The sequence below is a fragment of the Drosophila tropicalis genome, unplaced genomic scaffold (genome assembly GCF_018151085.1).
Source record: "Drosophila tropicalis isolate 14030-0801.00 unplaced genomic scaffold, ASM1815108v1 contig_1190, whole genome shotgun sequence".
Classification (NCBI taxonomy): Eukaryota; Metazoa; Arthropoda; class Insecta; order Diptera; family Drosophilidae; genus Drosophila; species Drosophila tropicalis.
This window is the reverse complement of record NW_027172561.1, coordinates 935707-954287: the sequence shown is the minus strand read 5'-3', so window position 1 is coordinate 954287 and position 18581 is coordinate 935707. Positions and strand designations below refer to the sequence as shown.

Sequence of the window (18581 nt, the reverse complement as noted above, 5' to 3'; positions counted from 1 at the left end):
AATCGTTGCAATGATTGCAGGTCGTTTATTTATTGTGCAAACATGTTGCCAGTACCCCTCTCCCCTTACCTTTTCGGCTGTCTTCTTTCTATTCTTCTTGGTCATGGGTGTAGCAAGTATATTTTATATAGCAATCAAATAAAAAATTTATGGAAATACATTGTACATTTAATCAATGAATTACTAATCGAATTGATGGAACAATTTTCTCTTCAAAATGGGAAACTAGTTTAAACTAATCTTAATTTTACTTCTCGCTTAAACAAACTTTTACTTAGGCAGATCAAAATAAATATAAAGTACTTAAAGCTTCTGATAAAAACAAGAGTTCCTCCAAGAAATAAAATTAACTACGCCACTGCCCAACACACACACACACACACATAGAAAAGCTGCTCAATTGCAGTCGTTTTTCGGGTAATTCGACACAGACAATTGATGTTAAAAAAAAAGAGAAGGAAGAATAAAGGAAACTTAACTTCCACACTCTTTTTCCCATCCAACACAATTGTATGGAGTTTGGTTGTGCACACATGTGTGTGTGTGTGTGTAGGTGGGAGAGGGGTGTGTGTGTGTGTGTGTGAGAAATGCGATATTTTTGGCTTGAATGCATTCTGCAGTGCGAAAAGTAATCGTAAAATCGAAATCGCCTTACCAACTGAAATTGATGTCATTGATTTCGCTTGAGTAATTTTATATAGTTAAAATCTTTCATACCAATTCCCTCTAACCCAGCTAAGCATTCCTATATGTGTATATGTACGTAGTTTTCACTAATCGCTCTCTGTCCAATTAGACAAACTTAAGATTTATGTATCGCGCTCATTGCCTGGCAGATCAAACAGAAACAGAACATCACAAAAAAAACAAGACAGAATATATATGTATGTATGTTGTACATATATGCATCTATAGAGAAAAGATAATATATCTTTTTCACATGAATCATCATATTTTCCATATGCCGTTGACGTTAACGCCGCGGCGCTGCCTCTTTCGCTTAGCTGCTGCTGCCGTTTGTGGCATGCATCATTGAAAATGAAATTCTGTGTTTAGTAGCCCTTTTCAGAGAGACATCGACAGCGACATCATTGGACACGCTTTCATGCTGCTTGTTAGCCCATGAAAGAAGCCAAATAAAAATCAACTTTGTGTCTTTTACTATATACTATATAAAAAATATATATACATATGTATCGTTTCTACATTTATATGTATATACATATATTTAGATATTTATTATGCCATACATCCACCATAGAGTAAAATGGTATATTAAATTCACCAAAATATAGGCTGAAGGAAGCTTTTCCGACCCTTATATACGTTCTTAAACAGCATTGACAGCCGAGTCGATCAAGACATGTCCTTCCGTCCGTATGAACAGCCAGATGTCTAAGATTATAAGAGCTAGAAATGGGTGCGTCCATGGGCGACATTACTTTGGCACTTCGATACTACTTTTGTATTCGTTATAGTGCGTTATAGTACCTGATCCTAAAGAAGTGGTGAAAAGCACCAAAAGCAAACATTTGTTGAAACAAAACAAAATTTTTGTTGATTCAAATTTGATTTACAATCCAAATAACCCCAGATTTGAGGTTTTAAATCGTATGTATTATGAAACTTTGGGAAAATACTATATGAGACTTTTAAAAAAGTCATAACATCGTTTAGTATACAAATTTTTGAAACGCCCCTTCCAAACGCCAAATTCGAAAGGAAACGATGTTCTCCGGCAACTTTTAAACCAAACGTTTTTTCGAATTTATAGGTTATAGGTTAAAAGATATATGCCACCCAATTTTATAGACATTGAATTGGTCGTATAAATTTAGAGCAATTATTTCACTTGGTGCATGGTATTCCGAATACGGTGCGATGACTTACTTATTTAATGTTTTTGATGTTGTTGCGCCAATTGACAGGGACTTTAATTTCTTGTTTTCTTTTCTGACATTTTTCCTTGGCTGTAGTGTTTGTTTTTTTTGTTGTTGTTGATTTTTTAACTTTTATTTCACTTCATTCCGTTCGCTTTGCTCTTGTCAACGCATCTTTTGGCTGCCATAATTCAAGTCTGTGTGTGGCACGCCGTTTGCATAGCTAAACATTTGCTCTTAAATAAAAATGAATTTCGTATTTGCTCGAGTGTGTTTTTTTTTTATTTTTTATATTTATATATTCCTCTTTATTTTATTTATTTCTTTTTTTTCGTCTTGCTTATTGACAAGCTGCTGGGGTGGTGGAAAGACAGACAGACAGAAAGACAGTTAGGTCGAGGAGCTGCAGAGGGGAGGTGTGTAAAGATTTTACTGTGTGTACTTAAGATATTTGTCTTCATTTATTTTTATTGATTTTACTGCTGCTGCTTTAGCTGATTTATATATATCTATAGGTTTTTATATACTATTGTACGACGGGAGTGGCCAATAGCCAATTTCATTTTCATTTGCTAAGCCAGTGAATAATCACAATGCATTTTTCTCCTCTTTTTTTCTGCTCTCACACTTGCTGGCCAATTTTTCGTACACTTTCCTTTCTTTTCCATTCGTTTCCTTTCCTTTCCTTTGCTTTCCTCAGTGCTTGGCTAGAAGAGCTTTTCAATTATTTAATTTTCCACTCACGTTTTTTCTTTTTTTTTTTTTTTTGTACTTGTTCGACCGAACAAAAAATTTTGACGATAAAAATCTTTAGCTCTCCCCAAATGGCATCATCTTCGGTTTGACATTCTCACGTTTTCATTGGCATTAAAGGTTTTTGGGTCTGATCTCCAAGCCTCCCAACTCCACCCCACACAGAAAAGAGGCAGAGAAGGAGGTAAGGGAGGGAGAAGCTGTTGGAGTAGGTGTGTAACTGCTGCTGCATCATTTGTGCCATTTTGACTAACTTGATGACAGCGACACAGAGTCAGAGCGAAATGTGGGAGTGCAAGTGGCTAAAGTTTTAGTTTAGGAGTTGAGTTGGGTTCGGTTGCATAAATTCCATTTAAATGGCAACCGAGGCAGAGTAGCAGCTACATTGGAGTCATCCACATTCACATTTACATCCACATCATCATCGTCATCGTTGTCGTCATCATCATCGTGAGGCATCTTCAGCTTTAGATTTTGCTGCAGCTTCAACTGTGGCCATTAACAACCATAGAAACTGCAATGTGGGCAGCCTAGTGACACACAAAAGTGGCAAGTAAATGTTGAAGAAGAGGCAAACAAGAAAAAAACCTTTTAGAACTCAACCGTAACGAAGATTCTATACCCTTTAACTGATTACTATAGATTTCACTTACAAATTTCAGTAATTTACGTATATTTGCAGCAAAGATTCGTGAAATTTTAGTTAGTCTTGTGGATTCTTTATCTATTTAACGTTTCTTTGGCTTATTTCTGATCTAGAATGTAGATGAGAACTGTGTCGATGGTAGCATAAATGTAACCATCTCTTTGCAAAGGGTATGAGGGAGTAACAATAAGAGAAAAAAAGTGGTAAAGGCACAGAAACCGCATTTAAATGCTGGGCCGGTTCTCTGTTTCTCCCCCTCGAACAACTACTTCTTCTCTTGCTCACTGTTTCAGTTAAAGTTTGTTTTATTTTCATTTTTTTTTTTTTTTTGTTTTGTTTTGCAGATGCGCAGGCAGCAACTTCCTCTGCCTGGTAAAATCCCCCGTGCCCGCCAACCTGCCCCCGCTATCGACTCTTTTTCCGCAGTCGCGTAAATTCAACCGGTTTATGGCTTTAGCCACGTTGTGGGCCTCTTTGCCTAGGGCCAACTATTCTCATATTTTCCACTCTTTTTTCCCCGCTGCTTTCCGTTTTTATACGCTGTCGTTGTGTTTAGCAAACGTTTTGCTGCTATTTTTGTTGTTCCACACACACACACATACGCATGGACACACACCTGCTAGTGACGTTCGGTTATGGCTTTACCGTTCTGCAATCCAACAACAACAACAATAATAAAAAAAATGTTACTCAGCTGCCTCGTGTGGTCAGTTATGGCCTGGCCTGAGCCTTCGAGCAAAATATTTGCTATTGCAGTTTTTCATTCATAAAGTGAAAAACAATTGCTCTGCTCTGCGGTTTGTTAATGGCAATCCATTTCTTGGATATTTCATCATTTTTTATGTAATTTCTGTTACTTAAAAAATATATGATTTGATGGTGAAAGTAAAATATAAACGCAGGAAAAAGGTCATTGATTACAACACCTCATAAACTTATATCGTTTGCTTACTTTTCAGGTACTCAAAATATGTATAAAACAGCCGATAACATAAAAATATGCCTGAAACTGAAATAGTTCATGAAATGGCTAGAAAAATGCTTACTTCATTATCAAAATAAAAAAAGAAGATATTTTTTATGTTTGCCCTTTCTGTAAAGCACAAATGAGTTTAAAATATAATTAGAGATATTCAAGTTAAACTGAGCACTTAAGAAAATACTTATCTAAGCTACAAAGTCGTTAAAAGCCGAGACAAAGTGCAAAAATTTTCCTTTGAGAGAAACATTTTTAAAATGAAACAGTAGGGAAATTTTCATTGTCTCTCAATTTTTTTTGATCAAAAAAAAAAAAAAAAAAAACGCTCGAAGGATATAAGGAAACTTCGTGTTCTGAAAGCTCCACGAAATAAAAGTTAACTCTTATTTGACTAAGTGAATTATTTACTTAATTTGATCTAAGGAAAGACTGATAAGATTGATTAATTTAATCTACGTTGAAAGTTTATTATACTAATTGTTGTTGTTTTTCTTTATTTTTGGTTCTGTGTGTCTTCTCTGCTAAATATAAAATCAACTCTAATTGCAGCTTAGCTCAAGATGATGTTATCACATTTTCACATCTGTCCAAAGAATGTCGTGAATTTTCATTACTATACTCCCACACACACACACACACACACACACACGCATATATGTACATATCTACACTTATACACCTTAATTTTCCATTTCGCATTCACCATGTTTGTCTTATTAAAAGGATGTGGATGTAAAAAGAGGTAGAAAGAGAGAGAGAATACGACGAGTTTATAGTCAGCATTTCAGGCAAACATTGCATTTTGTATTTTGAAATAAATTTCCGTTCTGTTGATTTGCAACACACACACACACACACACACAATGTATGAGTGTATCTTGTAACTCACATGTGACACCCGCATGCTGCAATTTCAGCATCAGGCAGCAGCCAGTGGCAGACATTTCTGTAGTCATATTACATGTCAGGTTGCCAACATCACCCTCCCTCACCCACGCCACCATCATTCGCCATTGCCATCACTTTTCTAACACATTTTCCCCCCAGTTAGAAACATCCTTTTACACCTCAACACGCTTTTGCTATAATTTCCTGTATATGTATCGGAGAAAGAGAGAGAGAGAAAAAAAACGACGAACATGAGTGCAAAAAAGAGGAAACGAACGAATCTAAACCTAAAATTTCAACAGACGACAAACTGCCAAAAGCAACTGCTGTTGCTGCTCCTTCTGATGGTTTGTCTGCTGATTGGGTTATGTGTCCTAAATTATATATACTATATCAAATACATATAGATGATGACGATGACGATGATGATGATGATAATCGCATATCCTTGGATATAGTGCAATTGCCTGGCAAATTGCTTTGACAGTTTTGTTGCAGTATATACATAGGTAACCACTGCTGCTGCTGACCTTCATTTGGCCAAAAATATTATACTTGTATTGAATTGACATATTGAAATGAAAAGTAAATGCTGTTACTTTCAAACGTTTCAAATTTTTAGAGACGTGAGTTGCATCGACCCACAAAACCAAACCGCCTGCGTGTATCTCTGTGTGTGTTTGATGTGTGTGTATCCCATTGAGTAATCAAATAAGCAAAAACTAAATTCAAACAATTGCCGATGCTGCTGTTAACATTTTCAATTTCAATTGCTTGATTTGCCTTTTTAATTAAAATGCGCGACAGGCCGTAGCTATATAGCCAAAGCCACTTTTAACGAGCGTCGCCCCAAATTTTGCCTCTGCTGCTGCTGCTGCAATTGACCAAAATTGGCACTGCCGTCGTCTAACTATTGCGTCAACCAATCACCAACCAATCACACTTTTTCCAACTGTTTAAGCCATGTCCAGGGTCGCCGTTTGTGTTATGAATGGGCCAAAAACGGGCGTTGGTCTGTCTTACAGTATCAACTACATTTCCGAATTCCAATTAAAAACCCATTTTCATTTCGAGTAAATCTTTGTCATTTTATTGGTGATTGGTCTTTAAATCTATCTAATAGAGGCGTCAGCCTCCAGACACAATAGGCAATGACTTTGGTTTTGACTATTAAGTTTATCTTATTAACTAACAAAGAATTGTAAAAACTTTTATTTTAAATCTAAATGCATACATTTGTCCTTGTTTCGCTGTGGTAAACAAAACTTGTTCTAATATGAAATCTTTAGATTCATAGCGACATTTAATAGATTTTAATTGGTTCTGAGTGGATAAGATAAAAAGGTTTTGCATTTAGATTGCTTAGCTTGTTTCTAGTGATCTTCGTGGAGGATTTCAGACTTCAAATAACAATTTTTTACAACCGTCTTAGATGATAGTTTCGTCCTTACTCTAGCCTAGAATTGGAAGCCGGATCCACGTTGTTCAGTTGTCTTTATGATTGGGCCATTTGCCATTTGCAGTTTTGCCTCTAAAATTTTCACCATTAATTTGTAATTGATTGAAAAGAATTTAGAGCATTCACTAATTAACTCCAAGCAATTATTTATTATTTATTTATGGACAAGGGCAAACAAAATGAATGAAATTAATCGCCTATTACTACTACTTCTAATTATTTGTACTTGACTTTGGTTTTATAAACAAAAATGGAGGCTAAGGAAGATTCCTATTTTTGGTATGGTTTCATGGAAACTTAACCATTTGTCCAATTACAAAGTTGCCCATTGCTGTCGGTATTAGATAATCCACAATATTTAATCCGCTCCTGGTTATTATGTATATTGAGCAATTGGTCAAATACTACTTTTCACTATGTCAGGTTCAAACAGCTGACGCACGAAAGCCGAAAAAAAGAAAGAAAAAAAATCGAAACGAAATTTCAGTCAGTTCACGTCATAACTTATTAATATTCAGTTGATGTAATATGTTTTAATTTTTTGTTATTCGGTGTTGCTTGTGTGTTTATTTCAATACTTATATATATAATTTTTCAGTTTTAAAAACAACAACTTGGCATTTTTGTGTGCCTACGTCCAGGCTGCATTTTCCTTGAGTAATTTGCATTTTTTTTGTTCTGTTGCTGCCGCCATCAATTAGACAAAAGGAATGCGTGTGACATATTCAAATATTTCAAACATTCTTATGGCATTTTAAGAGAAAAAAATAAAGACACGCAAAAAATGAGTAAATAGCAAAGTTTTTTCAATTCATTTAATGCCAAAGTAAATATTTCTAACAATAAGTATATCAATCTATTTATCTATCCATCTGCTTTCAATGCCAAATAACTTCAAAATGTTAACCACTTGAAAGTGCAGCAGCAGTGCCAAATTGTAGCAAAATGAAAATGTAAAGTGTTTTGTTGAAAATGTTCCAAAAACAACAGACAGATAGAGAGAGAAAGAAGCGACAGATGAAGAGACATGCAGCCAGATCCAGATGCTGATGCAAAGAGTCAGAGGGAAATGCAAACAAAAAAGGCTTCACGATGGCAACAGTCAATAAAATAACGCCAGCTGCTGTCGCCGTTGACTTTGTTTTTTTGTTTCCTCCCCGTCATCCTCTCTGCCTCTTCGAAAGGGTACAAACTCGTAACTACAAATGCAAATTGCCATAGTGCTACAAGGACTGCTGCTACTGTGCCACGAAATATTTGCCATGTAAATATGGCCGAAAAATGTTCCAGTAAAAACAAAGAGAGCTGGGGCTAGAGATGAAGGACGAAAGGCTGACTGAGAAGAGGCTGCGCCTGCCACTCTCTATTCAAGTGCAATTAAATGAAAAATATTTGCGCATCAAAAAGTAAAGGAAACAACAACAAACGGCAAAAAAAAAAAAAAAAAACATCCCAAAAATATAAAATAAAATAGTATCTACCGACCGACTGACTTTTCAGAATTGTCATTAAATTGCAAAACAGAAAAAAAAAAAGTTTGCAAGTTCGCTGCCTCATTAAGAACAAAACACACTTTAAACAACATGAAAAGCATTTGCCATTTCTGCCTACCAATTTATGCCATCTCTGTCTAGCTTCCCTGTGGAGAGGCAAGGGAGATGAAACTACATTTTCATTGGCACATCAAAATGAATTCTAGAGAAAATTGTATGTTAACATAACATGACAATTTTCATTTTAGTTGCCACAGATATATGTATCTATGTGTATATATTTTCACATATTTCATTTATTTTCTCCTCTGATTGGGCCAACGTAGCGTATAAGCAACATGAAAGCCAATTTGCAGTCGGCATCATATCATGGACATGGCAGATACTTGATCCAATTGCAAAAGGGAGCTGCACAAAAGTCTTTTCGGTTTCTCATTATTCGTTCTTAGCAGCAGTCTTCGGTAGACTGGCCAAATTTCAATTGGTTATTCATTTAATTGTTTAAATAATTTCTATTATTATGCATCACGTTCTTGTTAGCCGAAATAGAATCGAAACTTTTCAAGAAATTAAGGTTAGGCAATTCTTGTAAGGATTTTTTATGAATCGTTTGAGGTTTTTTTCTGTAAGCTGTTAAATGCAAAAACTATAATTCGGAGAAGTGTCCATATACGAATATATGGTCTAAGGTCTGATTATATATTATAGATTTTGATCAAGTTGTCGGCCTATTAGGAACTGGTTAAACATTTATCATTATTCATCCCCTTTTTGGGGGCGCCCCTATCGGTATTACATCATAGCAAGTAGAGAATGAGGGAGGATGATGATGTGGTCGACATGGACACAGTTTTGCCTCTTCTGTGTGCAGCATTTTTTTTTTTATTTCGTGTGGCGCAGATGAAGAAGACAAACGCAACAACTCACAACATGTCATATGGCTTGCATTTAATTAACAAGCTAATTTTTCAAAGCGCAAATCGCTCTCACACTGTTTCCATCCCAGAAAAGCCATCGCATTCCCATCCACCTGAGAATCAAGACGATTGGAATGAATTGCGGTGTGGTGATGCAGCTAGCAGCAATGTCTGTCATTTGATGGCTAGTGCCAAAAATATGATTTCAATGGGTGCCACAAAGACCATATGGTTATATTTAGATACATATACTTACATAGACCGACTATCAGTTAGTATGTTGTCTGTTGTTTTGTAGGAATTTTATGTATTTGTAAATTGTTCAAATATTTATAAAATTGGATTTTTATATTTAAAGAAGGTTCTTCTTTTGACATTTTATTTGAAACCAGAAATTAATAAGCATTTCACAGTTTATTGTTGTTGCCACTGCTGCTTCTGCTGGCATCGGTAAGAATTTTCGCAACAGAACATATTAAAATGCCACTCACACGATAATTCCGATTTTGCCATTTTCTAGCAACATCTTCCCCTCTCTCTCTCTCTCTCTCTCTCTCTCTTTCTCTCTCCCTCTGCTGCTCAACCGTCCCAGGATAAAGAAGAAAAAAGAAATAAATAAGTCGTCTAGACGACTTTGGTATACCATACCAGCAATTTCAGATTTTTAAGCTCAAAATATGAAAAAAAAATCTTTCTATGTATTTAGTATGTACTTAGTGTGCATAAGGCTATCTCGCTCACTCTTATGGTCGATCTAGAGAAAAAAAATGTATACGCTTAGCTTGGTCGAATTGAATTAAATTTGCTAATGTGATATATATTAAATCTAAAAGTTTAATTGTGGGAGTTATTAACTCGGGGAAGAAAAAACAATTTTTTGAAGTTAATCAGGCAAAAATGGGCGTGGCAAAAACTTAAAAAAAAATCCCGTCCTATCAGTATTACCACCTTTTATTGCTATGCTTCTGGGAAAACCAGATTCGAAACAAATCTATGTTACGCCTATTCTAAGCGCAGCCATAGGGGGCGTGGCAAAACTTTAAATAAACAGGAAGTTATTGCATACTACTCGAACATCTAAATAACAAATTTCATGGTTTTAGCTCTAAGAGATATCAGTGTCCTAGGTATTCAAACAGACAAACAGGACTTGATCTACTCGGTTCAAGAATGTATATACTTTAGGGGTCCCGGAAAAGCTTCCTGCTGCCTGCAACATACATTAAACTACATTAATATAGCACTTTACTCTATAGGTGCATGGTATTCAAAGGCAGAACGAACATTTATGTTGACAAAATGCTGGTACTTGTGGGTGCTTTTGTGGTTGCGAGAGAAAAACCATGGAATAGATGGGTGGGTGCGACAGAGCGTGTGGTTCAACAATAAGCTGCAAATTTTGCATATTTCATAGACGCCATGGTTAGGGCAGCAACAGCAGGAGTAAACCAAGTTGAATAATGGCAAAGGCAAAACACCAAGAACATTACAAAGGCAAAACAACAAAATTTCATTCAAATAAAACAGACAATAAATAGCACAATGGGTCAATTAGACCGATAAATGAATTAACAATATATAATCGTTTTATTCGATTACCTGTTTAACATTCACAGCAATTAATTTATTGCCCTTAGGAAATGGCTTATTGAAACTGGAATGGAATTTGGTTCTTGGTAGTAGAAAACAGATCAAGTTAGTCGGCGATTCTAACTAGATTTCGAGTGTTTGGTTTAATCTAGAATTTTTGAGCACTTTGAGAGAGTTTTTCCTTCAAACAAACTAACCATAAGTCCTGCTAGAGTCACTTACTTTATAATATGATCCACTGTGCAGCCTTTTCTATCTCTTCCTATTCATCGCAAAGTGTGTGTCTATTTAAAGAGCTTAAGGTTAAACTTTTTGCCATGAATAGTGGAGAGATTTACGGGCATGTGGGAGGTGAGGGCGTCATTTTCAACATTCGTGGAACAAAAATACGAAAAGTGACCAAATATTGTAATGGTTGAAGCCGAAAAAGAAAAATTTTTATGACCATTGAACTAATCCTTCGTTTGTTTCGCTCTCTTTTCATACATTTTGCAGCACATGGTGCAGGCTGGCGTGGCGCCCTTTCCCGGCGCTCCGGCTGGCTATGCAGCTGCTACAGGACCGGTCGCAGCAGCGGCCGCTGCTGCTGCAGCTGCCCAACAAGCTGGTGCGGCCGCTGCCGCTGCTGGTGCACCCACAGCAGCGGACAGTCTATCATTGGCTGTGGCAGCGGCCGCTGCCAAAGCAGAGCAGCAGCCAGTGACCCAATTAAAGGCAGCAGGAGAAGCTGCTGCTGGTGGTGGAGCAAATAACAGTACAGTAGGAACACCAGGCACAGCTGGAGGAGCTGGAGCCGGAGCAGGCGGCGTTGTTGTCGGTGGTGGAGGAGCAGTATCAGCCGCCGGCGGTAGTGGCCCGACATCGGCATCGGTGGTTGCCACCAGCAACGTATCCGATGGCGGATTGTATATGCAACAGAAGAAGGTAAGTTTTAGCCGCAAATACATAGTCTCTTCATCATACTCTCTCCCTATATCTTTCTCGTTCGCTCTCACTCTCTCTATATATATGGATATGTATATATATAGATATTTAAGTCTCTCTGTCTCTGTCTGTTTTTTTTTTTTTTTTTGTTTTTTTGGTATGCATTTGTAGCAATGTTTGGTTACGGTTTGGTTTTCGCTTTGATTTGGTTTGGTTCACACACACACACGCAAACTCTAACACATTTTTAGGCCACGTTTGTTGTTGTTGTTGTGGTGAGTCTGCTTTTACATATTTAATCGCATGCGTGTGGAACAGCAACAGCAGCAGCAAAGCAAAGCAAAATGCTACGCACAAATACCCACACACACACAGTGGCACTCGGACATTCACTCACATACACACACTCACTCACACACACACAAATACGTGCCACTTTGCCTCAACTAGTTAAAGCAAAGAGCGGCTCACCTTTCATATTTGGTTGCTGTTGCTTTTTTTCATAGCATACTTTTCAGCTGCTGTTGCCTCGTTTCAATTCGCTCGAGGACATTTTCACATCAAAACTGGCTTTGTAGTTCATTGTGTGTGTGTGTGTGTGTGTTTGTTTGCTTTTGTTTCCCACCATTCCTCATTCTCTATAAATATATTTTTTTCTTCTTGTTTCTAATTAAAAATTAAACAATACATAACACAGGAGCAGCAACAATAACAAAAGCAAAAGCAGTTTGCCCCGCCAGCACCGGCGACAACAAAAATATTTGAACATGCACTCACAACTAGAATTATGAACATACATGTATGTATGTATGTTGTATGTATAGATGGCCAAAACGTTGTTGCATTTTTTTTAGTGAAATCATTTGCTGATGTTTGCCAAAAATCAAAATAAAATTCTTCTTTTTCTTCCAAGTATAATAGAAATAGTTAGAATTTGGAAAAAACAGAACATTTTATTCATAGTCATAAATGTAGTTAGAAAACCCCAATTTATATAACTTATGTATGTTTCATTAGAAAAGATTAGAATTTGCTTAAAAAATAAAAGATTTTAGACGTTTAGTTATTTCCATGTCAAATTTTGTAATAGTTTCTTTTTGAAATAAGTTAAAGTTATCCGGCTCTTTGGTCAATTGGAATAGAACTGTCACCGGACGAAGCTGATTTAATATGGCAATGAGGAAATACTATTAGAAGTCTTTATTCGACTAACCTTAATTCGAATACAAGTTAACAAATGCAACCAAACATATGAGATTCCTTAAACTTCTTTGTTCATTTCTCGAAATTTTAGTAATCAAAGTCTCCGAAAATTCGCCACTAACTGGGAACGAAACTTAAATATTTTCTTCTAGTGTAGACTTTTTTTATTTGGATTCACTTGGGAGTTTTTTTTTTTTTTGAAGTGGGTGTTTGAGTAGGTGTGTGTGTGTGTGTATTTACTCGTATGTATGTATTTTGGTTTGCCACTGTATTTGCTTATGAAAATTGATTCGTGCGTTTGAATAATTTAACAGATGAGCGCTTGACGTTTGTGTTTTTTTGGTCCAGCTAAGCTTTTGTGTAACATTAAATATTTTGTTTTTTTGTTGTTGTTGTTGTTTTTTTGGGCAATTTACTGGTTGTTGTTGCTGCTGCTGCTGCTGCTGCTACTACTGCTGTTTGCATTTAGTTTTAAGTGAACTTTTGCCTTGCAGGTGTAATAAATAATCAAATATTTAATTATTTGCCATAAATATTGCCATGGCGCTCTCTTTTGTTACCTGTTTGCCTTAGTTGATTGTATGGACGTAGTTAAACCTTGAAAATATTCAAAGTTGAATTTAATACATTGCCAATGTATATATTTATATATAGAGAATATATCCACCTATATATATATATATTTAACTTACACATGTTTTGTACAAAAGTCGTCGCTCACACACATTTTATGAAATTTATGGTTGCTGTTTGTTGTTGTTGGTGGTGGTTGATGGCTGCCTGCAGCAAAAATTTTGAAGCAAATTTTATAGATGCATACATACAAATACATTCTATATTAAACATATGTATGTATGAAAATTTATATATATACATACATATGTATCCTATACTTTTATATAATCAATATTTTAAGCGAAATATGATACTCTTCTATCTAGCAACATAATGCATATTTGTTTAGCCTTGTTTAACTATTGTATTTATAAAGCAGCCACATCGTTAGCATTCATAAAATGTCCAACATTCAGATTAGGATTTAATGAAATCTCGATATTACCACACACTTTCAATTACATGCGTAAAATGTTAAATAAAACCAAAAAGAAACCAACTTTTATCAATTTTAATTGGACAGCAACCTCGGACAAACAAATTGTCCAGCAGTTCCATTCAATGTCAATATGCACATGTTATAGTTGCATAGAATATAAATCATGCATACAAAACACAATAAACTCAAATATTGAACAACAAAACGAACAAACTAGCTGAAATCTAAACGCATGCTGCCCAATTCGATTCAGATAATAGGGCATTGTCCACTTGTGAATGACAGCAGACAATTGATAAACATTTAACACGGATACAACTTACTTCAAGAAATTCAATGCATGTTAGAGCAAAACAACTAATATTGAATGCAATTAATATTGAATATTGGAGTAAAACTGGCATTACACGAGGGCTGCTATATATATTTTGGGAATCGGCTAATACTAATGTTAATATGGAACATTTTGCCAAAATAAGCTATTATTTTTGTTACATGTATTTATGTGGCAAAAGGATAAAAAAGGAGATTGGTTGGATTATTTTTCACAACTTTCAACCTCGAGAATCCCACAAAGGAACAAGTCGTTAAACTTTGTCCAACGGAGGACCTTCTATAATCGTGGCAAGTGATGAATCTTAGATTAATGGGTATGAGCCACGAAAGTCCCGTTCCGAACCAAATGGTTGCCTGTTTTTTCAGGAGATAATGCTAATTGGCTACTTTTTCTCTAATGTGGGACTAGACAAGTCATTCTCCATCATGACAATGCGATTTCTCAACCATTTCGGTGAACAGGCCAATTGCTAGGCAGTCAAACCATTGAATTGATAACTCATCCGCCTTATAGGCGTAACACGTTACCCACTGACGACTTCTTATTCCATTACACTGCCCTGGCTAATGGCTCAACGAACTGCCAAAGTGTATTGATCACCAGATCAACATTTATTTTAGGCCATAAATAATTTTTTTTTATTTACTCGTATTCCCAAAATATAAATAGCAACCCTCGTATTTCATATTGCTTGTCCGCAATAATTCAAATTCACATGACAAATGCATCTTGGTGACGGGGCGTTATCTATAATCAAAGTTAAAAGAAACACTATATTTTATTTAGATACTATGGTGGATTGTGTTGCAGTGACTTGTTGATATCTTGTTTTTAAGTAGACGGCACTAAAATCCTAATACATGTAGGTTAAGCACGCTTAATGGTTGGTTAAATCTAATAGAGAAAAGTTGGCCGAAAGTCATTTTTATAGCCAGTAAAGTCGCACTGATGATCTACATATATAAGAGTTTGTTTAACTTTTATGATGAGACAAGAATGGAAAGAAACATCAGACTCTTATACATTGGCGACTAATCAAAGAACTGCAAGATAATATTGCAAATGGTGAAAAAGAAAAGAAAACAACTTAAATTCCCTAGCACATGCCCTACATAGATAATTTATGTAAATAGATCCGTATACCATATTGTAGATGGTATAGGATGGATTATCCTTCTATTACTACCATTTTAAACTGTTTTTTTTTTTTCTTATTGAAATTTCTTCATTTTTGGAATTGGTTATTTGGTGAATGTTTTAAATATTACACATATGAAACGTGTCCAGAATGGACTGGCAGCATGATATTAATACTATTTCTCTTATATTTTAAATATCTTGCTCAATCCGACGTCCATTCCCAATCAAGTCACTTAATAATTATTGAAAATCCCCAATCCCTCAATCCTTCACCAACCTCTTAAGCAAAACAATAAAAAAAACTAACATAAATCACTATGATGAATGTAACAATAATGATGGCAATGAACAATAAACAAATAAACCCATCTTATATACTTATATACATACAGTGTTGGAAGAAATAATAGAAACGGCAACCTTTTTTTTCTTTTGAAATCATTTTTTTCAGTGTTTGTGAAATTATTCGGCCTGAAAATCTCTGTTTAAGAATGTGGGATAGTAGTACTGTTATTTTCATTCCTTTTTATACCGATTTTCCCGAAACTTTTCCTTCTATACGCTTTTTAGTAGAACTACCACGTGTTTCGGTTGGAAAAAATAATAGAAACGCTCAGTATTTTTCACGTCAAAAGCATTTTAGATCTCATAAAAGTTACTTTTTGGTTTTATTTTAATATTCTACATCAAAGGTATTTAATATACATTAAAATTGGTTGTGATTTCTGTTTTAATTTATTAACATTATATGCAGTATGGGTCGTGGCACGCACTCCTCAGAGGAATAAAAGGAAATCATAAAAAAACTTAAAAACTCTGGTCGTTCAATGGCAGAAATCGCAGAATCAATGAATTCCTAACAAAAAAAAAGTGTTTTCATCTATTCATTATAAATATAAACAAGAAAATCGAGGTCGAAAACGTACCACAACATCAAAATTTGACCAGGTTATCTTGCGAAAAGCGAAAAAAAACCCATTCCTTTCATCGTAAAAGCTCAAAAACAAGCTAGATGACTAGAACTATCCGGACAAGATTGGTATCATTTGGGTTAAAGGCATATAGCGCTAAAAAAGTACCGTGCTTGAGCAAGCAAAATATAAAACGGAGAATAGATTTTGCTACTCAACATGTGCTTCGGGCCAATTGGAAAAAAAGTGATATTGTCGTATGAAACAAAAAGTTAATTTGTTTGGATCTAATGACAAGGTGTCTGTAAAACGGTCAAAAAACACTACTTATGATCCATAACATACTGTAAAGACCGTTAAGCACGGATGTGGAAACATTATGCTTTGGGGACGCTTTTCTTTGCAGGTGTCGGTCCGTAATTTTGGATTAAGGATAAAATGTGTGCCATCGACTACGTCAATATCCTTACCAATACTATGCTTCCTAATGCTGAAGAAGAAATGCCTTTGAAATGGGAATATCAGCAGGATAACGATCTCAAACACTCGTCCAAGCTGGCAAAAAAGTGGTTCAAAGACAACAAAGTTAATGTTTTGGAGTGGCCGTCTAAGTCCCCGGACTTAAACCCAATAGAACACCTTTGGGGAATATTAAAGGAGAGGATTGCTGGTTATAAACCAAAAAATAGTCAAAGTTTATGGGAAAAGGTCCAGGATGAATGGTATCTTATAGACCCAGCAATCTGTGCTTACTTAGTTGATTCCATGGGACGTCGTTGCCGCGAAGTATTGAAAAGTAAGGATGAAACGACTAAAGAATATTAAAATAAAACCAAAAATTAACTTTTATGAGATCTAAAAAGTTTTTGACGTGAAAAATACTGAGCGTTTCTATTATTTTTTCCAACCGAAACACGTGGTAGTTCTACTAAAAAGCGTATAGAAGGAAAAGTTTCGGGAAAATCGGTATAAAAAGGAATGAAAATAACAGTACTACTATCCCACATTCTTAAACAGAGATTTTCAGGCCGAATAATTTCACCAACACTGAAAAAAATGGTTTCAAAAGAAAATAAGGTTGCCGTTTCTATTATTTCTTCCAACACTGTATATAGTTTTAAATAAAATGTATCTATATCCTTGGAATTGATAGTTTATTATATAAGATTAATAATGATATGATGATTATGTAAACGAGAGACTGACTCACTTTGGTAATGAATTTGATATCCTTTCGTTTTTGTGTTGTTTTTTTTTTTTTGCGTAAACCCTAAGATAGTTTTATTTTTTATAAATGAAATAAGTAAACAGAAAACCTTTTTTGCATTATTAATTATAATAATAAACTTACTTACTACTCTCTCTAAAATCAAACAAAATATGTTAACTGTATTCGAGGCATGTTTCAAGCAAACTAAACTCACTGTAAAACCAGTTGAATCAGTCTATATACATATATATATATACATATATTCAAAGTATATATACATACAAACATATATGTAAGAAAACACTCCATTTAATGCAATTATATTGTTGGTGTTGGTCGCCTGCCTGTGCCTTGCCTGCCTGCATCTATCTGTCTGACTGTCTCGTCTGTCTGACTGGCTGGTCTTAGCCGCCCTTCTTTCTCTCTTTCACTCTATCTCTCTCTCTCTCTCTCTCTCTCTCTATCTATCTAACTATCTCTTTTTCTTAAACATACATACATACACACACAAACACAATGCCAACTAAAACGCAAATCCTTGTTGTTATCTGAAAATTTATCACAGACAAATCTGTCAACACAAACACAGACACAACAGCATCAGCAGCAGCAGCAACAACAGTACAATGGAACCACCATAGCATCCTCCACAATAACGACGACAACAACAGCAACTGGAACAACGCTGGTCACGCAGGCATCTCTGACAAATGGCTATGCCATGGAGCAAGTGCAGCAGCAGCAACAACAACAACAACAACCACCGCCACAGCAATCGTCACAACCCCCCCAAAATGTGCTTAGCATAGTGAGTTTGGCCAAAAGAATAGAAAAAAAAAACACCAAATACAAAAATTATAATAAAATAAAATGGCAAGCAAACAAACAAAAAATGGGGGGAAAAAACAGCACCCCCCCGGAAAAATGGCAAAACGGCTAGCAAAAATCTCAAGGAAACGAAAACAAAAAAAAAAATTAAATAAGAAAGAAAAAGCTTCAGAGCAATGCATACAATTGAAATTTACGTGCCAGAGTTTGGTCTCGGTTTCGGTCTTGGTTTCTCTTTCTGTTTCTTGGTTTTGTTAGGTTCTTTTCTTCCCCTTAAGCTCTTCTCTTCCGTTTCTCTTACTCGTCTTGTCTTCATTAGGCGCATTTTGGGTATAGAGTTAAGCCACTCTGATGGCCAGTATACGGAAT

At 35.6% G+C, this 18581-nt stretch overlaps 1 protein-coding gene across 23 annotated transcripts in view; it reads left to right on the top strand.

The window, feature by feature from the left end:
* Positions 1–18581, top strand: part of Rbfox1 (RNA-binding Fox protein 1) — a 150754-nt gene that overhangs the window by 101473 nt on the left and 30700 nt on the right. For 22 of the 23 annotated variants that reach the window (XR_011032989.1, XR_011032988.1, XR_011032991.1 and 19 more), the window contains 2 exons: positions 11101–11529; positions 17950–18192. Coding sequence is in view for 20 of the 23 variants with exons in the window: in XM_068294187.1 (XP_068150288.1) it covers positions 11101–11529; positions 17950–18192 (672 nt within the window). In the remaining 3 variants the exon portion in view is untranslated. The remainder of the gene's footprint in view (positions 1–11100; positions 11530–17949; positions 18193–18581) is intronic. The other variant, XM_068294142.1, reaches the window with a different exon arrangement.